Source organism: Myxocyprinus asiaticus, chromosome 40 (assembly GCF_019703515.2).
Source record: "Myxocyprinus asiaticus isolate MX2 ecotype Aquarium Trade chromosome 40, UBuf_Myxa_2, whole genome shotgun sequence".
Classification (NCBI taxonomy): domain Eukaryota; kingdom Metazoa; phylum Chordata; class Actinopteri; order Cypriniformes; family Catostomidae; genus Myxocyprinus; species Myxocyprinus asiaticus.
In genome coordinates this window covers 14,186,393-14,213,126 of record NC_059383.1, presented here as the reverse complement: position 1 = coordinate 14,213,126, position 26,734 = coordinate 14,186,393, and the positions used below count along the sequence as shown (strand labels likewise).

Genomic DNA, 26,734 nt, shown 5'->3' with positions numbered 1-26,734 from the left:
CCAAATTGAACAGCTCTTGTTAAAATGCTGAACGTAATATTGGGATTAGGTTAGGATTGTTAAAGGTGTTTTAGGGAGCCAATACTACCCAAATATGGGTACCAGAGAGTGTCTTTGGGGAAGGAGGGATGGACAAAAGGGCATGTGTGGTGAGCTATGTGGTCCCAGACGCCATGCTACCCACGCTGCACTGGGGCGGGGACTCGTTGCTATGGGGGCTTGGGAGCGACTGAGTGAGGGAGAGCGCCATGACCCAGATTGTGATGGTTCTCTCTACCCCCACCCCCATTTATTTCCCCCTCTTCTTCACCTCTCTCCCCCATTCTTTTTTCTTCAACTCTATCCTCTATCTACACTATCCAATCTACTTCATACTTTCCTCTCTCTCTAATCCCTGACATTACCTCTCGCAGTAATAAGAGCGCCCCTCTCTTCATAACTTCCTGCTGGGGCATAGAGGGGCTGGGGTCACACACACCCCACCCTCTTATATTCCTGGAACTACCCACAGCGCAAGCTCCCAGGGGAGCCTTTACACACACACAAACACACACACTGATATTGCTTTCTCACCAATATACATCATCATCATCTCTGTGAAAGGTTTGCCATTGGGCAAGTACTACTTTCAGTCATTGAAGAGCTCACATACTTATTGTCCTGATCTGAGCCAATTTTATGTGCATAATTTACAGAAGTGCTATCCTCATTCAGTCTGTATTATATTTTGATAATTTTGTAGCTTTATGATATTCTGTACATGTCTCAATGTTTGTGTGCTGTAAAAAAGCTTTAAAGGATGTTTTTTCCTTAAATCAGAGGAACTGATAATTTAAATCATAAAAGGATAGGCTAGTACACCCAAAAAGAAAATCCTTTCATCATTTACTCACACTCACGCCATCCAAGATGTGTATGACTTTTTTCTTCTGCAAATAAAGATTTTTTAGAAGAATATCTCAGCTCTGTAAGTCCATTCAATGCAAGTGAATGGTGACCAGAAATTAGAAGCTCCAAAAAGCAAATAAAGGCATCATAAAAGTAATCCATATGACTCCAGTCGTTAATTCCATGTCTTCAGAAGTGATATGATAGGTGTGGGTGAAAAACATATCAATATTTAAGTAATTTTTTTCCAGAATGTCTGTTTGGTACCATGGTAAAGATAGTTTACGGTTTGACACTCAGACTTCTTTTGATAGATTTATAGTCTAAAGGAGTCTGAATTTCAGACTGCAAAACATCTGTACTGTGGTCTGTCACTGTAACGGGTAAAGACGGGCAAGGAGGAGGCAGAACAGTCAACGTAAACTTTAATGACAGAAATGAACTTAAATCAACATAAAACACATAGACGCGCACACACACACACACACACACACACACACACACAGTGGCTGTGTCTCTCTCGAGAACTGGCGTCTCTGGCTCCCCTTTATCTCTCTCTTCCACTGATTAGTTAATTCAGCGCCGGCCGTGCACACTCATGGCCCGGCCACACCCTCCTCGTCACACTCCTCCCCCGCCCATTTCAGGCCGGGGCACCATCCGGACTGGCCTACTCCAACCTACCCCATCTCTGGAGGGGAGACTCCCTTCCGGTCGTTCCGCCAGCCAATGGTCCACCCTGCCTCCTAGGAACCAGGGGAGAGGGGAGAGGGAAAGGGTGAGTGGGAGGGACACAGAGAGAGAGAGAAAAACTTGTTTGCTGGTCCCCGGACATGCCGTTGCCTGGTTCTCAGCCACCCTCCTCCCCGGGCGGACAGCAGCGAGTCCTCCGAATATATTGTGAATATTCGATATGTCAATATATGGAAATAACAACCTCCACAGCTCTACCATATGTGAGAGCGTAACGGTCAACTAGCATGTTACTACAGTAAGTCACCATTTGCGGATACCATACAAATGAATGGGGAGAGCCGTAAAGAGACACCAACCTGTCGCAAAATCATCCGTGACTTCTCTTATAAAACATCAATTTATCGTAGTAAACTCCACACATAATTCATTCCAAAAGCATTAAGTGTAAAACATGTTGAAGATTAGCAGAAAACCAGTCAATTCATTAAATGATGTGCTGTTTCCTCACAAATGCAGTTTATTCAGCACACTGAGGCATCTCCTCCATAGACATCCATTCAAAAAGAACAGCCTCTTGTCTTCTTGCCAGAGTACCGCCATAGAATGTCTATGGGATAGCCGTGTTATGCTGTTTTAGGCTAAGCTTGTAGGCTTCCCTATTTGAAGGGTTCTGGCCATAGTCTTGGTCATTTGGTTACATTGGTTTTTATCACACAAGACACAACATTATCAGTTTAAAGTACAGGATGTATGTTTGTTCATGTGTTTGCCTTTTGTGTGCCCACACCAGGTTGGGGGGTGCCCAAATTGAGTGTGGCCACACCCCATCCTATGGGGGGCCACACCTCTATGTGGAATCTACTGCAACTGAGTCACATGACCCCAGACTCCCACTCCCATGCCTAAGCATTACCACATTTCTCTCACTCCACTAATACTGCTGGTCTGCTCTGAGAGACTGGCCTCTCTCTTTTTCTCTCTAATCATTCTTAAAGGACTGGGTGTGACTGCTTAGCTGAAAGAGGGAGGCAACACAGGATTGCTGGCTACCCCTCCCTGCTTCTGGTTCACTCGCTCTTTCTTTCTTCAGCTGGTCAGTTTTAGCACCAGGATAGGCTACATCTTTTGCTTCTAAACCTATTAGGAATTCTGGATCTATGTTATTTATTTCCTAAAGGTAACTAGTTTAGTATCAAGTCTAGTCTAGGTCTGATATCTTGACTGTTTTTGTTTCTTTTCCTTGAAGTCTTCCCTTGTCTTCAATTCTTCCTCCATCTTCACACATCCCCCCACATTTGATTGACCTGTACTTGATTTCCACTCTACGGCTAATCATCTTCTCTCTTTTGTTCCCTGATATCTCTGTCTCCTCCTCCTCCCCCAACTAATTTAAGCTTAAGAAAGTCTCACTAGCTTCTCACTCTCTTCACATCAGTCTGGTGAGGTTCATTAACTCCCTCTCTCTCTTGCTTCAGACTAACTTTTCTGTCTTGTTCTTCTTAGTTAAACTTTTTTTTTGTGTACCTTGTCTCAGGTTGCTTTGTTTGAGCGAAATGTCATACATTTCATAAATCTGGAGTTTAGTGTTCTGCTAACTCTTCACGCCATCTGTACAACTACTTTTCGATGATTAGCTCACAAATGTTCTCCTTTTCTTTTTCGCAGTGTCAGACGAGTCCAAAGAAATCCACTGCAGCCACCTCTGAGCCTGCTGAGGAGATGCCATCCATACAGATCAAGCCGGAGCCAGAGGAGGTGGAGTGTGCGGTGGTGAGTGGGCTTTTGTCATGTGTAATGTGTGTTTGCAAGTTTAACTTCATAGTAAGGAAAGGAGACGTGGAGAGGGAGAAGGCAGGGACTACAGAGTTACTGGAAAGGGGTGTGGTCATAGTGTCATGGGAAAGGCATCATTGGTCCTCAGGGTTCCTCTAGACTGGGGGGAAGTTGGCTCTCCTCTCTCTAGATAAGGCCAGGGCTTGTGTTAAGGTTTGGCTAATGTTTACTTTGTTTTCTATTTTTATTTTGTGAATGCATGTACCATTAGTTTTATGATATGCCTCTACAATTTATATGATTTGACTCTGTACATGCAGTAATTTTGGTTCAGCTTTTGGTGAGGAAAGGCTAGTCTCACAGAGCCAGACTTTTGCATATCGGAAAAAATTCTGGTCCACTTTGCTGATCGTAAACCGCCCACTTAAACAAGAAGAGGCCACCTGAGTGACATAATAAGTGAACAACCACAGTTTTTTTGGCAACATTTAATTGGTACTCTGAACCTTGCAAATGTTGACCAATTCAGGCATGTTTATATGTGACATTCAATTGCTACTATGGACCTGGCAAACTTTGACTAATCCAGATGCTTTTTCATGCAACATTTAATCACTACTACAGTATGAACCTCGCAAATGTTGACTAATTCAGATGCTTTTTTATGCAACAATTAATTGCTACTATGAACCTTGCAAACATTGTCCAATTGAGATGCTTTTTATGTGCCATTTAATTGCTACTAAGAACCTCACAAATGTTAAACAATTCAGGCGAATTTTTTTTTTTTATGCAAAATTTTATTGCTACTATGAACTTAACCATTGTTGATTAATTCGGATGCTTTTAATGTGACATTTAGTTGCTGCTATGAACCTCTCAAACGCTGACCAATTTGGCTGCTTCTTTATGCGACATTTAATTTTTAATGTGGCATTTAATTGCTACTATGTGCCCCTCAAACATTGACCACCAATCCAGCAACAACTTTTATCCTGGAAGCGCACATTGCAGCAGCCTGGTACATTATAAACGTGACATTGTTACTCAGCAGAACAATAAATCTGTGCACCCCAATAAATTCATCCAATTAAATTGGAGTTTTGCAGTTTTTGAAAATCTCTTGCCATTTTTGTGCACAAAATGCACCAGACGGTATGTAAACAGCCCATGGGGATACCAGCTGAGCCTGAGACTAGAAAAGGGCCAAATATATTTTGTAACAAAATTGTTTTATCCATTGCTTAATATACAAGAGAGCATTAGGAAATGGAAACGTGGTCGCTAACAGACAGCTTCCTCCACAGGAGTGGATTAAGTAACAGTGATGCCATCTTGCAGACCAAAGTTCTACCCAGTAATGAGATATAACATATATGCAATTCACTAGTGCTCTTACCTTCCACTGTTTGATCGTCTCTTTCTGTACCTTTTCATTTCTGTCCTTCTGTATCTTTCCTTCCAAGTCTCGCCAAGGCCCTAATAGGATATATCGAGGGAGGCTTCCGTTCTGCTGTAGTCATGGCAACGAGGCTCTGGTGGGAGTTGGAATGACTGTGATGTAGCCACCCCAAACCCCTCCGCCTGAACACACACACATACACACACACACACACACACACACACACACATTGACACACTACCCTACCCCCTCACAACACTCTCTCACAATATGACACACTCAACACCACATACCTGCAGGGGTATACTCACACATGCATGCACACAAACTCACGTCCACACACACCATACATTCACATGTTCAACACTCACTCCTCTCATGCACACACATACACACGCTCACAGCCTTCTCTGTGTCTAATGCGCATTTACCCATGTATTGCTTCATAATGGCTCAATTCACAATCACTGTTTATTTTTTTTAAATTCTGGTCAAAATTTGTTAAAATGGTCTACTGGTAAAAAGTCAACTCCTCTTGAAGGTCGACTGTGAAGAACTGCACTACCCATTATCCAGAAGAGAGATCCACCTATCAGAGAAGTCACTTCTGTAGAAACGCAATTCGCGGCAATAGAGCTCAGTAGTGACCGCCCATTCCTGTCAGTCTCCCTACACTCCCAAACTACTTCTATATTTGTGTGTATCTGAATATTTTGCAATTAACTTAAAATATATTGTTTTTAAATTTGTAATCAAAAGCTATATTCAGAAACTTTATTTGATTATGTCATGTGCAGTGTTTCATGGGATATGTAGTTCTTTACCTTCAAGAGCTCGGTAAACTTCTACTATAATTCGGGTGTTTATTAGGCAGCTAGGAAACTAAAAAAGTACCTCAGAGTACCAGAGCCTGAGTTGCTGTTAAGTTCAGCCGTAATGTTGATTTCACCTGTGCAATATGATATGGCAGGCTGTTGTGAAAAGGAAGTAGGGGATCGCTGCTGGTGCCAGGTATTCCAGAGCTCTGCGCTCAAACAAATAAACATTTGCTTATCGAGTTGGTTCTCAAAGACAGCATGACATTGTAACCCATCATATTCACAGGCAGTTGGATGGCGACTTTTTTTAAATAGAGGTTACCTAACACGCCATCTCGAGCGTAATGCAGGGCCACAAATTTAGAACAGATGCAGCTGAGGGTGATTTTAGCGTCTTGCTTCTCCTCCTACATTTTATTATTCATATCTCTGCCTTCATGCCACACCCTGCAGACACGGCCTGTGCAAGTCACAAACAACAGCCTTGACTAAACAACAGCCCAGACCTGCAGTGGGATAAGAATGGTGACTGAAGCCAACTAGCAATCAGAAACTCTTGCTTGTGAGTTGAGTATTTGTCAAGCATAAACCCAGACAGCCAATAGAGGGCAGCAGTAGGGTTTCGGAAGTTAAAGGGGTCATGACATGAGGGATAAAATTGTCCTTGATCTTTTGACATATAAGAGGTTATTATACAATAAACACATACTGTAAGTTTCAGAACTCAAAACTTCTTCCTTACTGCGAAAAGAGTATTTGTTGAAACCAAGCAGCCAAAACAACTCATTCTCTTCTTCCTCCACATTGTAATGTCACACTGTGGTGGATATTTGCATCTGACCGCCTCCACAACAACACATCAACGATTACTTTACCTTATCACTTCAGTAGCCTGCCCAGTAGCGGTGATCAGTGAGATGGCATGGAAAGAGCAGGTCAGTCAAGAGTAGAGAGCCAATCAGAACAGTGGCCGTTTACTGTCAAGTCATAAAGGAAAAGCAGCACCAAAACCAAGTGTTTCTGACAGAGGGTCCAAATGATCAAGTTTACAAATATATTACTTTTTGTGCAAAAAAACTTTACTAAGAGTGTAAGTGAACCTCGGAACATTTTAAAATAATGAAAAAAGGCATGTCATGACCCATTTAAAATCGACATTGATTTTCAACGGTCACATATACATTTTTTGAGAGCTCCAAGACTAAGATCACATATAAAATAATTTAATAGCTGAATTCTCAGTGCAGAACTACACTACCTATAATTCTGAAGAGAGAGCCACCAATCAAGTCACTGTTACTATAGAAATACAAATCACGGCAAAAGAGCTCCGCACCAGTCGCAGACTCCCATGAAGCATTGCGAATGGTGGAATCAAGTTGATCTCACGACACTCTCAAGCTACTTAATTGTTTATAGTAAAAAATTTTATATTGTATAGTCATTTTTTATTTCTTTGTCATTCGCAATGCTTGATGGAATATGTAGTTTATTCCATCTTAAAGAATTTAAGTACAAGAAGAGGCTTTAAGGACAAGAAAATGAATGAGGAAAGAAAATCTATTACAAGGGCAATGAAAATTTGGGAATTCACTGTTGCACTCTATTGCCATTTAAATAGACATAACTGAGATGAGAGAAGTGAGTTAGACTGAGGCATGACTGCCTATCAACCTGCGAAAGTTTTAGCCACAGTGGGGTCTTTGACAGTGGTTGTAGGCTTCTGGTGTCATCATCCTGACAGTTTACTGGTGACCTGAAGAGAGACTAAATGAAAAGAGGTAAAAGAGTTTTAATTGGTCGAGTTTTAAATTTCTCCATGCTAATAGTGTCAAATGCAACATTAATTGCTAACATAATGAGATTAGTTAAAAGACAAGATTACCGACTATATGGTGGTGCAAGTGTTTTGCTTTTTAGCAAGTTTAGCTTCGCATACTGCAGCATCATCATCATCTTATCTTTGAACTTCGAACTTTTTCATTGTAGAGTCAGCCCATCTCTCTTGCTGTCTTTTGTGAATTGTAAAAACATTAGTTGTGATGTGCCATAAATATGTAAAACTGTCATTTTCCAAGATGGGAACCTATAAGCACATACAGTTGTTTGCTAGTCTTGGTTTTGTTGTATGTTGTAATTGATTAGTAATCTAATTTGTAACAAAGATTTTTCATCAGTTCTGTAGGTGATGGAATGTGAACTTGATAAAACCCCTTGTGAATATTATTAATGGTCAGTTTCCGTGTTAATGGCCATTGAAAAGGTCAGTGGAGAGTCATGCCGTCATCAATCCATCTTTCCTAACAAAATTAGACAGAATTATTTTTTTTCCCCGCCAGAAACTCGCATAAGAGTTCCAATGTTACCCAAGCTCTCTCTCGCTCTCTTGTATCACTGTCAATTTGTTCTGCATTTCTACACTGTGAGAAACAGGCAGCGGTGCTTTCACGCTGCCAACCTTTACCATGAGAGCTTCCTATTTTCTCATCGTCTCTGAGACCTGGAAGCTCTTATCTGAGACTTAAGCGGACTTTTGTATAGTTGTCTGTTTGTTCTTAAAAAAATAAAAAAAATGTAATAAAATAAAAAATAAAAAAAATATGCAAAGCAGGATTACTTGGTCATCCTTTACAGGAACCAAGACACTGAGTGCATTTACATACACAGCAATACGCTGATAACTACGAAAATAAAAAATAGTATAACTCAACAAAACTGCATTTACAAGAGATTTTATATCATCAGATTATTCTCTGCTTGCATGCGCATAACATTGGCACACATTGGATAAGCCGGTAAGAACGCCGGTAAAGGTGTTTATATGCAACACAAAATCGGGGTAACAGGCAAAAATCTACCTGTGTTAATAGTTTTTGGCTTAAGTCGTTTATCATATTCCGATTAAGGAAAGCCATTTAAGGCGTGTACATGACAACACACGTTTGCTTATTAAGCATAATTGCTGTAAGATTGTGTATGTTAATGCGCTCACTGATCTACCTGTGTTTATTTACACGGCTCCCTGGAATACTAAATTCCGATTGGTCAATCGCAGCAATGTATTTTTGTATAACGACCATTAACCAATTTAAACATAGCTATGCTAGTTTCATGTCCCTTTTACCACTACATAGTCTCTTACTTATTGCAATAATATTTAATGTCCATTTATTTATATTGTGCCAGGGTTCCTGATCATCCTTTGGGCTTTGTTTTGCAAAAATCACCTGCTGACTGTATTTATCCCTTTAAAACAACTCTAATTTAATTAAAAGTGTGGACTCAAGACGTAGTGCTGAGTTTTTCCACAGTTCGTTGGTTTTTATCTGCATAACATCTTTTCATTAGTTACGTTTTTTTATTTAATTTTTTGCATCTAGTTAACGTATCCCAGACGAATAGCCAATATGAACAAAGTCATGAAAGATTACGCACCCTCGACACAAAATCTATAGAATTGGTTTTCATAATGGCAGCCACAGGCATGGTCCTTATCTCAACATTCACTCTCTGCCGCAGGCCAAGACTGTTTCCTACAACTGCTAATAGAGATTGAACGAACTCAATTAACATCCTACACTGCGCGCTAGTGATAATTGGGTCACTTATCGATGTCGTTCTCCAGACTGCAACTCAACATTTTTACGTGAGTTCTTTAGATTACAGCGAAAAGAAAACAACTTAAGAGGATGAGAAAGGTGGACCGGATGAAGGTGGGGATGCAGAGAGTGAGATGGCAGAGTGGAGAACCGAGAAAACGAGAGAGAGTGAGGTGGGTGGGATCAAGAGAGAGAGGGAAAAATAAGTCAGCTGATATACTGTACCTCCCAGTTTCCATGGCAACCAGAGTCCTTTCCCACCCACTCTTTTTCTCTGTGTTTCGCTCCCACCCCGGCCCACTCATTCTTGTTTTCACTCACTATTTTGCTCCCAACACATCAAGTTACACAACTCTGGCATACAACCTCTGTCTGCACCTGTCTAGACTTTTTATTGTCATTGTTTGACTTTTTGCAGTGCTTATGTTTTTGATGAATGCCAGTTGCCAACATGCACCATGAACTGGTAACTTCTTCATCCCTATGAACTTAGCTCAAACCTTTTTTAGTGAATCAACAATCTTAAGGCTCAACAAGCTTAAATTAACTGAAGGCTAGGGTATACTTTGTTTTTCAGTGTACCGTTCCGACTTCTGACCACCAGCCCATACAGAAATGTTCAATGCAAACGCACTACGACTGCTTTGTGAAACTATTTTGCAAAATCGCATCGACAACGCACAAAGATGTGGACTTAGCGTGTGTAGAAAAATGAGGCTGTACACAGACAGTCTGCGGGTACTGTGCTGTTGACCAAATTTGAAACATGCGCGCTGTGCACAGAATGTAGCGGCATGCAGAAAACAGAAGTATACTTTTGTATTAGGGATTTGAACAAACCCCTAACTCTATTTTAGGCGCATAACTCATCCTGCAGTGTTTGTGCTACGAATATTAATGATACCTCAAATTGTTTGGCTTGTTGAGAAGAGATGTGCTATTACTTTTTCTAAGTGATCGGACATACGATTTTGTCCTGATGGTCGATAAACGGGCCAAAAAATCCCGTAGACTTACGTTGAAGGAGGGGACTTGGGACTAGATTCTTGGGTCAGTAAGCAGCCACCTAGCAACCGCTTAGCAATATGCTAAAAACATTCAAAACACCTTTGTACTATATTACCCTGGAATTAGTTTAGAAATACTAGTTACCACAGCTGCGATTAGAATGTTTTCTTTTGCTGTTGGAGCTAATGGGTAAGCAAACATTTAATTTGCTGTGGACTCCCATTCACTGCTATAGAAGTTTACCTGTATTCCAAAACCTGGAAGTGTGAAAAAAGGTCTATGGTCAAAGACGTCTGTCCAGCACGTTTACATAGAAAAATGATTAAAAAAAACAGCGCAGATGGAAAATAACTTGTGTGGTGTGAATGACTCCTTAGAAACAACATAACAATGCCCTGGCAATGACCCACAACACCGAAGCATCATGGCAGCTAGTTTTGCACAGGCAAGCACTGCTCAAATAGTGTTTTACTGCTTTCACTAATGACATAAACACATACAAAACCCAGTCTGTATTACTGATTCAATGCACAGACCTTATGGTTGGTTATGACTCTAGCTGCAAAGGGAGCGGAGTGGGTGTAGGTTGTACCACACACACACACACACACACACACACACACACACACACACACACAGATGAGACTTGTGCTTTGTGTATGTGTGTATAAATGTGTGTGTCTGGGCTTGGCTGTGTTGAGCTGGACTCATGCCAGGTTCAGGCCTTCTCCTCTGCAGCACGGAGGCCTGATCCAGTAAGCCATTGTTCCTGTGTTTGTGGAGCTGCTGCACAGCTGAGTCGAGCGCTCCATTCTAGAACTGCATAATTATCTACTGATCAACTTTCTCCACTCCTTAAAGGGATAGTTCACCCAAAAATGGAAATTCTGTCACCATTTACTACATTTAAAACAATTTGCCAAATACATTTCTTTGTTCTTTATTAATTGAGAAATACTTGATTTACATTTAAGTTAATATGTATGTTAATATTTAAGTTCTTAAATAAGAATGTGTTCAGTAGCATATCATTTTTTGCTGTGGTATCAAAATTTTTATTGACTACAGGAATTTTGGTATCATAACATCCCTATTCTGTCCATCTCTACAGAAAGAGGAGCCATTAGATGATTGTCCCGAGCCTACAGACTTCAAAATCAAATCCTCGCCACCTCCGCTCTGTGACATCAGCACCCAACCCGCAGATGCTGACCAGACGGAACCCGTGGACCTATCCCTCAACAAGCCCCGACCCTCCCTTCCAGTCGCCACAGCAACCTCGATCCCCTTAAACCCACCGCCCCATAACATCACGGCGAGCGCTACCATCCCTGCGGTGCTGTCGCCGGGCTCCATCCTGGCGTCCATGCAAGGGGTCGGAGGTCAACAGATCCTGCACGTCATTCACACCATACCCTCCATGAGCATGCCCAGTAAAGTTGGACAGCTGCAGACCATCCCCGTGGTGGTCCAGTCCTTACCGGTGGTCTACACAACCGTACCCACAGACGGAGTGGCCACCGCAGCCATCACCGTGCCTCTCATTGGGAGCGACGGGCGGTCGGAGGGAACAGGTGAGAAGCTATCTCCCTTTCTCAAGCTGTTCTTTAATTTAGTACATTACACATTGTGCTGGTGTCAGGTAGCAACCGCTTGTGCTCTGACCATTGAACTGAAAGAGATATAGTTCCCTAACCACATAAATCTACATAATAGCTTCAGGTTAAAGGGTCTGTTCCAAAACCTAGTGAACTGCCTTGCTGCCTCTTGCCTACATAGGCAGCTGCCTTCTCGGCAGCGGGTCGAGTAGGACCGGTGACATCTGCAGTGTTCATTTGATTTATTTGTTCACTAAGCTTTTCACAGGTACCTACCTTTTGGTACAGCTTTTGTTTCTGGTGTGCACCTATGATGCCCTAGAATACTGCCTTCGTAGGCATCACACTAGCTTTTAAAACAAAGCTAAAGGCTTAAATAGAATTGTTTCTGTAGTTATGCATTTTATAAATTTGTTCAGTTCAAAACTTATTGAGCTACTCACAGAGAACGAATTTAAGGATCGGTAGACGAAGCAAGAGAAATGACGATTATAAATAAATATGTTTCATTCAATACTGAAAAATATCGATAAAAATAGTTCAGTGTAATTTCTATTATTTTGTGTATGCTATGTATTTGTACACTTATTAGAGTATCCACACTGTTACCCTACAAAATGCTAATGCTAAACTCTTAAAAGAGTTGAGTCACACGTGCAAGCACTATTTGTGTGCCGCACAGAGTTCTTGCCCATGTATAGTGTTTCAAATCAGTCTTTTATGATGTTCCATGAAGGTTAGGATGCTGCCTTAGAAGGCAGCTGCCTATGTGGGTAGTAGGGACTGAGGTAGCTCACTAGGTTCTTGAACAGAGCTGTTATCTCTTGGATTTAACATGGAATATGGCAGTGCTGATCATCTGTCATTTCTTTCTTTCATTCGTTTCCTTTAGAAGGTCACACCCTTGGTCTCGCCCTCTTACCGTTTTGTGCCAGTGTCGTTCAGTTATCAGTGTACAGATGCATCTTCCCACACAGATGTGGACACACACATAAAAGACACGAAAGATGATTGCAGGGTGAGGCAGAAACTAGCTTAAACTTTTAATTAAAGGAGATAATGAAGCAAATCTTACAGGCTTTTATCAGAGTCGTTATTAAATAGAAATTGCTTAACGAATTAGTCTTATAGTTTCACTCATGGAAAGCTTTCAAAGGTTTTGCTGTGTTTTCCAAATGAAATAAGGAAATCATGGGGCATTTTCAATTTTAATTTTTTTAGCAGGACTTTTAACCATAGTTCCTTCCAAATACAATTGTTACTACAGTTATTAGTTCTGTTTGCTAAGGTAAACATTAATATTATGGTTGCTTATACTTGGATTTGAAAAACTCTTAAGTTTTTAACGTTTGCTCATAACTAATCCCATACTTTTTGCTACCTCAAATCGTACGGCTTGTTGAGTTGAGGTGAGGTCATCGAACAAGTAATTTTGCCTGGTGGTTGATAAAATGAGTAAAATCCCATAGACTTGCATTAAAAGGCCATGTCTTGAGACCAGAATATTATATAGAAGCATGAGCTCTTTTGAATTGGGCCAGCCTAGCAATGCTGTAGTAACTGCATAGCAACATGCTAAAAACCACTCAGAAGCCTTAGCCACTACATTGCAACACCCTGGAGCAAAAATCTAACTATTACTGTATATATTATTAACTATTATACTTTTACAGTAGTAACAATGACTGTAGTAACCATGGTATTTTGGTGGTAACTATGATCTATAAAGGTGAACCAATACTATGTAGGTTGCAGAGGTAGTTTCTTAGAATTTTAACCATCTTCCAAAAAACTTGCTAAGTTAGGGGCCGATCCCAACGACCATGTTTTGGGTCCACCTGCGTTATTTTATTTCTTTTTTTTAGCTAATTGTTTTTCTATATATGCTCTAGACGAACGTCTTTGACCATGGCCTGGGATCTTGCTTTTTTCTCATGCAAGATCACTGTGTTTGTTTTAGACATTGTGTCAGTTTAAAAGTATTCTGTTCCATTCATTGCGCTGTGTCTAGCATTTTGAACACATGAACATGTTAGTTCTGAACGCTCCCTTAGGTCTAGCAGTATGTTTCACCCCCTCCCTCAAGAGTTAAATGGTTTGGTCCTCACTTGGTCTCTTTTTTCCACCAATTGCCCTTTTAATCTCAATCTTTCATCTCCATTAAAAGACACCATGCAGGTCTTGGACCGTAATAAGAATATTAAAGCACACTAAAATCTTGAATGAAATTTGCAGAATGTTTTTTAATGGGAGAAGCCCACCCAAATAACACTTTTTAGGAAGTACTAATGCTTGTTTAACACACAACCCCAAAGTCTGAACTCAGTGAGGAGTTCTGTTTGCCTCAATTTCTTTTGGGTTACCTTCTGTAGTGCAGTTAAATCCAACTGGCCAAAATGTGAGGATCAGTTTGGTGAATTATGTTATTTGGGTGGGGACCTTCTTCAAAGAGATTGTAAAGTAGATCAGTTTTTTTGGACTCAATATATGGGAAAACTTTTGAGGTGGAGGACTCATTTTATTTTGAACAAGCCCATACTAACCTGTACTTTCACACACACGGAGAATCTCTGTAGATGGGTTTCTGTGCCGTTGAGTGATGTGGGGCAATTGGGGTTGGGGGAAGGAGACAATTAATGAATGAGTGGGCTGCACCCTTCCCCCTTTCATTCAGAAGATAATCTTTGAATACTCTGGAGCGTCTCCAATTCATCTCCTCTGTGAGGGGGTTAAAGGTCACATCAAGAGAAATTGGCCCAGTTTTCAAATGGCCACACCCTGTGTCAATATTGAGCCTGAATTCAAATCATATTATTTCCATCTTTTATTTCTTTTCTCTTTCCATTGTCATAGGGACACCATTGAAGAATGATGTGGTGGCCAAAAACCACAAAGAGCACCTCTCACAAATGTAAAATATTGATCTGAAACATATTAGGTTCTGGAAGTAATGTTGTTTGAATAAAACTTTAGGAAGGCTAGGGAGTGAACGAACCTCTTTGATTTAATGGCTCGTTTGAGAAATGGGATGCTTTTTAAATGATCAGAGCATGTGAACAGACCAGCATACGTATACTACCGTTCAAACGTTTGGAATCTCTATAAAAATGTAATGTCATTGAAAGAATTTGATACTTTTATTCACCAAGGTTGCATTAAACTGATCAGAAATTACAGCAGACATAATGTTATAAAAGACTGTTTCTTTTTCAAATGCTGTATTCAAACTTTCTGTTCATCAAATCTGTTGTTGGACCAAAGACAGCTTTGCCAACCGTAGGCATTCTAGCAGTAAGTTATTATATTTAAAACGTACCAGATAAACAGTACTTCAGCAATTGAAAGAAGACTTTGTATTACGATTTATACCCTTTATTAGGTAGCATAAACCATTTTAAACTGAGCTAATAAAAAGAAAGGTTTCACAAGTGCCAAATTTGCTTATTAGAATGGTTTCTTAAAGATGAGGTAACTGCTGTATTAGTAAACTGGAGTAGTGGCCAGTTCGGCTTTTAACAACATCAACTCCACTCTCCTATTGACTAAATTAGCTCAGCTCTCTGATCCCGGCTCTGTCTGTCAGTGGATCACCAGCTTTCTGACAGACAGGCAGCAGCTAGTGAGAATGGGGAAATTCACCTCCAGCACATGTACAATCAGCACTGGTGCCCCCCAGGGATGTGTGCTCTCCCCACTGCTCTTCTCTCCATACACAAATGACTGCACCGCCAAGGACCCCTCTGTCAAGCTCCTGAAGTTCGCAGACGACACCACTGTCATCGGCCTCATCCAAGATGACGCTGAGTCTGCATACAGAAGGGAGGTTAAACAGCTGGCTGTCTGGTGCAGTCAAAACAATCTGGAGCTGAACATGCTCAAAACGATGGAGATGATTGTGGACTTTAGGAGGAACACCACCAACACTGACCCCCCCTCACCATTCTAAACAGCACTGTGGCAGCAGTGGAGTCATTCAGGTTCCTGGGCACTACCATCTCACAGGACCTGAAGTAGGAGACACACATTGACTCCATTGTGAAAAAGGCTCAGCAGAGGATGTACTTCCTTCGCCAGCTGAGGAAGTTCAACCTGTCACAGGCGCTGCTGATACAGTTCTACTCAGCGATCTTAGAGTATGTCCTCTGCACTTCAATAACTGTCTGGTTTGGCCAGTTGTTTCCCTCAGGCCATCCACATCATGAACAGTTAAAACTGCCCCAAAATCCTTTCCTTTAGTCAATACCACCATGTGGAATAGTCAGTCCATCCATTCCTACTTATATCCATATTTCATTTATATTCTTTAACATATCCTGCCTCTTCTTCAATACATTACATCACCTGCACATAACTGTATATCTGTATATAAAATATTCAAACAACATTATTGCTCTATTGTATATTTCTCATTTTATTTATCTGTTATATCTTATTTTTCATTTTTATGTCACTCTATGTATATATGTTTAAATGTATATGTTTGTATGTATGTATATATGGTTGCATTCTCTTGCACTGGAAGCTTCTTTCACCATGACAGATTCCTTGAATGTGCAAGCATACTTGGCAATAAAGCTCATTCTGATTGTAATGGCTGCTAAAAATAGGGCTTTGCCACCAAATATAAAAAGTAAAACCACTATTTTTCAAACAACAATAGGGCTTTCAGTCGATTACAGTTTTTAATCAAATTAATGACATGATGTGCTGGGTAATTAATGGAATTTATCGTGTATATCAATATTTGGTGAGGAGCCTCAGATTTAACTCAGATTTAAGGGCTGTTCTCATCCAGGATTGCTCGCTACCAAACTTCCGAATGCTGATGTAGTTTTATTTAGGATGAGTCAAGTTTACAGATGTGGCCTAAACAACCAGCTGAATTTACACTTGGCCGAGTCTCATGTCAATCTGTCTCGAATGTGTCCTGGAGTGCAGTTACTTTGTTCTTTTCATGATCGGATCGCTCTCTGATCAATAAAAAGTAAACAAGTGTACATACCCACTTAGCGAATCCAAACTTTTCAACGGTTGTGTATTCTGATATCTGAGATTTTTAAATTAACCAAACTGAGTCTTTTATTCACATCTGTCTATTTATGTATTTTCAGTGCGTATCAAACCAGGCTCGACCTCTCCAGTCGAGTATCAGAGTGACAGTGATGCTGAGAGTGGCACAGAGTCTGGATCGGCCTCTTTTAGCACTCAAGGGATGGACGGCAGGTGAGAAAAAGATATTAACAGCGTATATAATAAATGCATCTATTAATGCTTGCGTGTGGTAGAATAACTGCAGTTCTGGTCTATGGCATCACTGCTCCACTTCACTGGACTATAACATAACCCCAAACACACTGGAGGCCCATGGCTCTTCTTTGCGTTGATTACAAGCTGGATGCATCCTCTTCTGTTAAGTGTGTGTGACTGTGTTGCTGGGCAGGGTTCTCTCCAAACTGGGTGTAAACCATGTTACATAACTTGCAATGTCATCACACCTTTTACACATTTTGAAAAAGAGAGTATAATGCAAATAGGGTAAGACTGATGTGATGGGGTAAGGGGACAGAAAGGAGCGCAGAGGGTCTTGTATAATTATTCGGACATGTGGTCAAATGGTTGCAGGGAGAGAGAATTTGATGGAAATGAGTTTGGGGAAAGGAGTGGACTGGTTTGCTAACAGAGAGGGGAGACGAAGAGGCTAAGAGAGAGAGAGAGAGAAACAGAGAGAGGAAGGAAAGGAGGGGAGAGTGAGGCAGAAAAAAACATTGCATGGGGAGGGGAACTGGAGTGAGAAGGGATAGGGGGAGAGATCAGCATTGAACTGGAAGCTGTCCTGCTGGATGGAATTTAGACTCATATACAGGCTTGCTTTTTAGCCCTCCCTGGTGGCCATTTAGGATTGGTGCACCAGGGGTACAAAGCACACTGGCACAGCATGGACAGGAGTTACCTGGTGCACACTCCTGTACTTAAGACCTGGCATACATCACAGACCAAATTTTATGGGACACTTTCATTCAAATTTCTTTTTTTTTTTTTTTTATCATGGCTGACTGTCAATAGCACATTTCTGCAATGGCATAGTCAGCCGAAAATTATTGCATTTGTGCAACACAAACAAAATGAATGACTGCACCTTTAATAGTGAATAATTTAACATTCAGCCACAGCGAGTTTCTACCAGTGAGAGGAGTGTTGCAACAAAAGATTTGATTGCATCACTTGTCTATTTTAATCTCTTTAATCCCAAGAATGTTATATGGATTAATGTGTCTTTTTCATGAAGATGACACTGAATGTTTGCACCTGTCTTCACATGCTTAAATACTCTTTTAATTGCTGGATTACCAGATCTGGGTATATAAAAAAATCACCACACACCCTAATCACCAACATGTCTCATCTTGTTCTCAGTATGAATACGGATGTGGACATTCAGGTTGACCCTGACTCTCCGGACATTAAAAGAAGGCGTGTGCACATGTGCGATTACGATGGCTGCAACAAAGTCTACACCAAGAGCTCGCATCTAAAAGCCCACCGCAGGATACACACAGGTACACATTTCTATTCGGTGGGTTGTCTACCGCGTATGGCGCGAGAACAGACTGAGATATAATGGCATTGGAAAGGGTTGCCGCTTAAAATTAAAGATGGATTTTGGAATTTAAGAATTGATATTGAGATTGTTCAAATGGAGATTGCGATGCATCAGAAATTTTTTTTTTTTACCCAGCCCTACTTAATTTGACACTTGTACAGCATTTTAGTAATAACTGTTTGTTTGTTCAGTGTCATATTGGTTTTTTACTGACGTACTGTTTTCTCTACAGGTGAAAAGCCATACCAGTGCACTTGGGAGGGCTGCACCTGGCGCTTCGCTCGCTCAGACGAGCTGACGCGTCACTTTCGTAAGCACACCGGCATTAAGCCCTTTCGTTGCACTGACTGCGACCGTAGCTTCTCCCGCTCCGACCACTTGGCGCTTCACAGACGGCGCCACGTCATGATGTGAAAGTCACTTTGCCTCGTGCTCCCTAGCCCTCACCACCCTGCCTGCTCCTCAGGAGAAACACACGCCCACCCGGAGGGTTCTAAACGCCTGTCTCCGGATACGAACCTATATGTTGAATTAGGAGAAGGGGTGGCGCAATCATTATAGTGACCCCTCCTGGTCAGAACGTGGCCACAGTTTTCTGCCATGCTCTCGGAATTTGCAAACCACCCGTCCACTGGTGACCTTCATCGTCATCTCAATGCCTAGTCATGTTAGCTGTTAATTAAAGGGACTACAAGAAAGGCAGAGCAGCACTGCTGTAGAGAATGATGTTTAAGGAAGGTACCCCCCCTTCTTTTAAAAACAAGTGTAGAAAATGGTTGGTGCAAAAGATGAGGAAGGAAAGAAAATATAAGATGAAATAAGTTTATGTTCAATAAATTTTGATAATTTTAATGAGATAAGTACGTTGGAGGTGAATTGACAGCTGCCTTGATTAATTCTTACTTTTCATTGGAACTTTTGGTTACCCTGAATTTGTATACACAAACTAGCTCTACATACATTTTAGTCTGTATGTTTGTGCGTGGATGGGAATAGCCACAGAGCACTCTGTAAAGACAGCTGAAGATGCTCCTGTTTTAACCATTTTTGAACAAATCTGTTGGTGTGAGTTGTTGTTTTTTTATTTACCAATCTATTTCAACCCATGAGAAGTAGAGGCAGGGGGCTGACAAGACTGTGAATTTTTGTACGTTTTCTTTATAGTATCTGTTGTCTGAGCATCTTCCCCCAAAAAATAGTTTAGTGCAAAAACAGTATTTGTGTTCTTTTTTAGTCATTTTGCTATCGCCAATAATGGCATCTAACTGAATTAACATCCATCAAAGGGTGTTCTTTATCTTTTATCTAACCTTCAAATATTATTTCAAAAGGCTGTGAAAAAAAGTTTTAAAAAGAAACAGCTCGCAGGGAAAGAGGGAGCATACTAAATTGGTATGTATGAGTGTGTGTGTGCATGTGTCTGTGTGTATAAGCACACTGCGTATTTTTAAAAGAGACATAATCAGATTTATATAGAAGAGGTGTGTTGTAGGCAGATATTCTTACTGCTAGCCCATCAGAGCCTTAATGGAAGTAAATGTGCAAGTCAGATTTGCACAACGGGTTTTCGGAGTACCTCTGGGTTCAGTGTTGGGCCCTCTTTAGTTGTGAGGCACCCTGAAAATCCATGTTTGCACCTAGTTCGCACTGACAAAACATGTCTTAACAGCTCCTGCCCCCACCCCCCCAAATGCTGTTGATGTTATTTGACATTGATGTCATGAAATATTAGGCACAGTCTACACAGATCTGTTAGGAGAGGGTATCTTGGATGCATTATTTCTCCTCTCAACTTAGCACTCATAGTCATGGTCATGATTTCGATTTCTATAGCAGCTGATAAAGAGTGCGTATAATGCCTTTTTTAAGAATCACTGCTTGTTCGAGTCCAGCCTTTGAGAGTTAAGTGCATGTCTGCAACAGCTTCACGATTTTTGGTCCAGAGAGCAAAGCAATCTTCAGATTTTCTATCATTCTCTCGCTTGAAGTCTAAAACGTGACTAAGCACATCTTTCTAGAAGAGTATATGCATTTGATAGCGATTGTTTCTTTTTTAAACTGTTCATAGACATACAGACGATTAATGAATAATTAAAGAATAAATGTACATACTGTATATATTCGACAAAGTTCAGAATAAATGTAATGGGTGGATTTCTATTTTTAACAATGACTAGACAATGTGAAATACTCATGTTTTCTTTTCTTTTTTTGTTGGTTCTTTAAAATTTTTTTTTTGTTTTTACTTTTTTTTTAATCCTTAATGTGTTGTACACCTGTGTTGCATGGAGAGTAGTTTTTCTTTTGTGAATTTGGTGAGCATGTCAAAGAGTTGGTGCCCTGACAGACGAGGCCTACAAGCACTGATAATCCACAATTTCATTTCCATGTGCAACCATGGCCATTTGCAGCACATATATGGCCTGTTTTTAATTACAAAAAGACATTTACATGCTGTTAATGCACTCAATGGTGAGTGATACCTCATTCAAACTGTTGTATAGTGCCCACAATAAAAAAAATAATATAATAAATAAAATCTCATCATATTCTAAATCGGGATTAGTTAACTCTAAAATGACTGGAGCTCATGGAATAAATTTAAGAGTTGATCCCCCTCTCTTATTAAACGCCCATGACTGATATGTGAAATCTAAGCATGTTTGCTTTCATCACTTGTATTTGATTTGTTATAAAAAGAAAGTGTGCAACCTTGTGCTCGAATCATGATAGGGTTTGGGTTTTGTGTGAGTGTAAGTGTAAGTGTGGTTATCCTAAAATTATTTTTTAAACTTTCTGAATCATAGGTATTTTATATTGAATGCAGTAACTTATGGGCCAGTACTATATTACTCAGTGCAATGCAGTTATCATTATAAAAAAGCAAGTAATTAATGTTATTTCTTTTGTATTTGTACAGAACAAGAGTGTAAAGATCAGCGAGGAACATGCAAGCTTTTTGATACTGTGAGAAATGGTGTTAAAAGTCAGTTTCCCCTGTACAGTTGTGATTACCCACTCCTTTTATAGAATAAAATGTTTTTGGTGCAACATAGTGGACTTTTACTAATTGTGTTTTATATTTTAGGTCCTGTCTGTTGGCAAAGGTTATAGGTAAACCACAAATTAGAAGGTCCTTGTACAAGTCTGAAAACTGTCGTAATGCTGTTCTAATCTATTCCATTCATCTCCTTATAATTCTCTCAATATCTGTGCTTGAATCGAAATTGCTGATATTCCTTAAATGGAACTACAAACAAGTGGATCTCACAAAGAAATATCTGGGTAATATTTCACCCTAAAAATGAAAGAAACAATTGGGGCTGTTCATTCATGGTGATTAATTATATAAAAGTAAATGCAACTGCCCCCTGACATGAATGTAAATACTTGATTGCCAAAGCCACTTTTTGTATTGTCTAATCAACGCTTTACTCGTCTGCCACAGTAATGCAATATATTTAAATCTGAATTATATATATATATATATATATATATATATATATATATATATATATATATATATATATATATACACACAGTTGAAGTCATTTTTAACCACTCCACAGATTTAATATTAGCAAACTATAGTTTTGGCAAGTCATTTAGGACATCTACTTTGTGCATGATATGAGTAATTTTTCCAACAATAGTTTGCAGACAGATTGTTTCACTTTTAATTGACTTTATCACAATTCCAGTGGGTCAGAAGTTTACATACAATAAGTGAACTGTGCCTTTAAGCAGCTTGGAAAATTCCAGAAAATGATGTCAAGCCTTTAGAAAATTAGCCAATTAGCTTCTGATAGGAAGTGTACTGAATTGGAGGTGTACATGTGGATGTACACTACCGGTCAAAACTTTTGAAACACTTGACTGAAATGTTTCTCATGATCTTAAAAATCTTTTGATCTGAAGGCGTATGCTTAAATGTTTGAAATTAGTTTTGTAGACAAAAATATAATTGTGCCACCATATAAATTTATTTCATTATAAAACTAAAATTTAATAATAAAAAAAAAAAAACGTTTTTGAAATTGATGATGGACCAAATAATAAAGAAAAGCAGCCAATAAGTGCCCAACATAGATGGGAACTCCTTCAATACTGTTTAAAAAGCATCCCAGGGTGATACCTCAAGAAGTTGGTTGAGAAAATGTCAAGAGTACATTTCTGCAAATTCTAGGCAAAGGGTGACTACTTTGAAGATGCTAAAATATAACACAGTTTTGATTTATTTTGGATTTTGTTTAGTCACAACATAATTCCCATAGTTCCATTTATGTTATTCCATAGTTTTGATGACTTTACTATTATTCTAAAATGTGAAGAAGAAAAAAATTATAATAAAGAATAAGTGTTTCAAAACTTTTGACCGGTAGTGTATTTTAAGGTCTACATTCAAACTCAGTGCCTCTTTGCTTGACATCACGGGAAAATAAAAAGAAATCAGTTAGAAAAAAAATTGTGGACCTCCACAAGTCTGGTTCATCCTTGGGAGCAATTTCAAAATGCCTGAAGTTACCACGTTCATCTGTACAAACAATAGTACACAAGTATGAACACCTTGGGACCACGCAGCCATCATACCACACAGGAAGGAGACGCATTCTCTCCTAGAGATGAATGTAGTTTGGTGCGAAAAGTGCAAATCAATCCCAGAACAACAGCAAATGACCTTGTGAAGATGCTGGAGGAAACAGGTAGACAAGTATCTATATCCACAGTAAAACGAGTCCTATATCGACATAACCTAAAAGGTTGCTCAGCAAGGAAGAAGCCAATGCTCCAGAACTGCCATAAAAAAGCCAGACTACAGTTTGCAAGTGCACATGGGGCAAAGATCTTGCTTTTTGGAGAAATGTCCTCTGGTCAAATGAAACAAAAATTAAACTGTTTGGCCATAATGACCATCATTATGTTTGGAGGAAAAAGGCTGAAGAACACCACCCCAACCCTGAAGCATAGGGGTGGCAGCATCATGTTGTGGGGGTGCTTTGCTGCAGGAGGGACCGGTGCACTTCACAAAATAGATGGCATCATGAGGAAGGAAAATTATGTGGAAATATTGAAGCAACATCTCAAGACATCAGCCAAGAAGTTAAAACTCGGTTGCAAATGGGTCTTCCAAATGGACAATGACTCCAAGCATACCTCCAAAATTGTGGCAAAATGGCTAAAGGACAACAAAGTCAAGGTATTGGAGTGGCCATCACAAAGCCCTGACCTCAGTCTGATAGAAAATTTGTGGGCAGAACTGAAAAAGCGTTTGTGACCATGGAGGCCTACAAACCTGATTCAGTTATACCAGTTCTGTCTGGAGGAATGGACCAAAATTCCAGCTTATTTATTTTTTTGCTTTAAGCAATGAAGCCTTAAATCAAGGACCATAAATATTATTATTATTAGTGTTTTTTTTGTCTGTTTTTTTTTGCTTGCATTGTGTCATTATTTTCATGATAATTAAGAATTAATTCCCCCATTTCCCATTTTCTCATTACTATAACCGTAGTAAAGGACACACTTATTTTTTCTTTCAATTAAAACTAACAAATGAAATTCAGTACAACAAAAACTACACTACTGGTGTTTTCTTACAATTTCTTACAATATTGTTTTTGCACTACGCAAGGATACCCTGTCAAATAATTGCAATGCAAAAACTCTTAATGGTCCTAAAATTAGACTTAATTTATGACATTAAGCTGATGTTGCTACTGATGAATCTCCAAAAGATGTCTAATATCTCATTCAAAATAATATGGCTGAAAGTTGCTATAATCTCGTTTTCATTATTTTTGTTTATATTTTGTTCAATGTCATTAATTTGTAATAATACATTTAAATAATTTGAACAAAAAGCTTAATTTGCTTTTAAATAACTTTGCTGTGATAACCATGAGGGGGCGCTATGCTGTCGCTGCTAGTGTTTGTGTCTCAGCTGCAGCAGTTCTCTGTCATGTGACAGCGCCATCTAGTGGTGCAGGTGTGTAACAGCTCAGGTCTTGCCTCCACCCAATCTTGTTATTCATAGCTGTAAAATGCCATTGTCCTCTTCATTCCAATAGTACCAAACGCATCCGATCATTCCGATAATACCAAGCTCATAAACATGCAATATGGTGAAATATTTTATAATTTTGTCAATAAAATTGCCAGGCATTGTCCAAGTCAAACTTGGTCAGAACCTTTGATGAGTTGTTACCCTCTTGTTTGTTCCATAAAGTATATTACCCCAGTTGCTGCAGAGAAAAATGATAGTCAAAACAAGTTTTATGGCACTCACTTCTCAGCTGGTGTGATAATCATTAACACTGGCCCTGAGATACAGACAATAACAGGAGGTTTCTTTGTTGTTTTGAGCAATGCACATTCACTGATATAAACTAGTAAAGGCATGCCTGTAAAGGTTGTGATATTTAACCACTGAGTGACATCTTTCCTTTTATTAGTATCAGGTTTGTTCGCTTTATGAAATAAGAAAGCTAATTTTAAACTCTGTGAACAAAAATTCTACTGATATTCATTTCAATCAAGTGGTAAATAAAACCAGGGCAAGTTTTAACTGGATTCTGGCTGCTTTGCTAAGCACAGTTAACACCTCAGGAATGAGAAAAGCTTTTAACGTCTGACTCTGAGAGGAAACAAAGCAAGGATTTTTTCCCCCCGCCCGAGCAGTACCTGTTCCTATGTTTTCATTTGATGAACTCCTCACAGAACACATGCTGTACCATTGTAAAAACAAGGGTGTTCCCCCTCACAAGTAGCCTAATAATGCCTTATTGTATGCTGGATTTCATTCAGTAAATTATCTCGTCAGTGTAATTATTAGTTTCCATTTCATTTAAAAGCAGCTCTCCACCCAGTTTTATTCCTATGCAAACTGCGGCTGGTTTTCTGATTATTCTTGACAAACTGACTCACTGTTTTAACAAAATCATGTACTCATATCATGCCATCCCAGATGTGTATGACTTACTTTCTTCTGCAGAACACAAATGAAGATTTTTAGAAGAATATTTCAGCTCTGTAGGTCCACTTAATGCAAGTGAATGGTGACCAGAAATTTGAAGCTCCCAAAAGCATATGAATGCAGCATAAAAGCAATCCATAAGACTCCAGTGGTTAAATCCATGTCTACAGAAGAGATATGATAAATGTGGGTGGAAAAAAAAGTCATTTTTTACTACAAATCTCCACCTTTGTTCAGTAAGTAGTAGGTGGCAATATGCATGAAGAATGAAAAAAAAAAAAAAGAAGAAAAAAAAGAATGTGGAATTGAAAGAGAAGATTTATAGTAAAGAAAAATACTTACATTTTGATCTGTTTCTCAACCACACCTATCATATTGCTTCTGAAGACATTGATTTAAGCACTGGAGTCATATGGATTACTTTTATGCTCCCTATATGTGTTTTTTGGAGCTTCAAAGTTCTGGCCACCATTTACCTGCATTGTATGGACCTACAGAGCTGAAATATTCTTCTTAAAATCATTGTTTGTGTTCTGCAGAAGAAAGAAAGACACACATCTGGGATGGCATGATGTGAGTAAATGATGAGAGAATTTAAATTTTTAGGTAAACTATTCATTTAATAAGGCAGGTTTCTACTTGTGTTTTGTATTCATTGTTATCGGTCACCATATATAAACTATTTAAAAAGCTGAAGAAAGTTATTTTATTTCTCTTACTCTACAAAATATACCCTCAGAGGTTATGACAAGTCAAGGTTACAGCAATAATTAACTTTAAGTGGTTTGAAACTTACAGGCAATCAATCAGGCATTTAATACTTTACCAAGTTTGTTAAGAAACTACAGACACTCTAATTCCAATTGTCTCACAATATGATACACATCAACAAGCGTTTCAGCCATTGACCAGGAAAATAAAAATGGCACTCCATGTCAAAAAGGTTGCCGACCCCTGTTGAGGTGAGCTTGTGACTGGGAAACACTGGATTCAGCATGTTTCTGAGATTAAGAGAAACACTAGTGGGATAAGTTCCTCTAATAGCCTGTTCAAAATAGTGGTCTATTTATAAAGCACTACCATGAAAATGTTAATAAAAACATTGATTAAATCAGGAAATAAGAAACTAGCCATATATATTCTGTGGTGTGTTGGAGTTTTAGAAATTGCAATAACTTAAAATGAATATTAAAAAATATTTAATTATATCAAAATTTGTTGTTTAATTAAAATGTGATTATTTATTTGCTCTCCTGTAAAAGTTGGCAGAAAATCCATTCTGATTGGCTGGCTGCTATAGGCAACTCATGTGAGACAGAGACAGACTCATCTAATAGTTCGGTTCATCTGGTAACAAAGTTTTTGCTACAATGAGCAC

At 39.3% G+C, this 26,734-nt stretch overlaps 1 protein-coding gene across 2 annotated transcripts in view; it reads left to right on the top strand.

Annotated features, from left to right (window-relative positions):
* The window catches only part of klf8 (Kruppel-like factor 8), a 42,777-nt gene extending 21,339 nt beyond the window's left edge, over nt 1-21,438 (top strand). For both annotated transcript variants that reach the window (XM_051680878.1, XM_051680879.1), the window contains exons 2-6: nt 3,250-3,354; nt 11,296-11,758; nt 16,894-17,005; nt 18,197-18,339; nt 18,616-21,438. In XM_051680878.1, the coding sequence (XP_051536838.1) occupies nt 3,250-3,354; nt 11,296-11,758; nt 16,894-17,005; nt 18,197-18,339; nt 18,616-18,797 (1,005 nt within the window). In that variant the 3' untranslated portion in view covers nt 18,798-21,438. The remainder of the gene's footprint in view (nt 1-3,249; nt 3,355-11,295; nt 11,759-16,893; nt 17,006-18,196; nt 18,340-18,615) is intronic.
* Nucleotides 21,439-26,734: the final 5,296 nt, after the last annotated feature.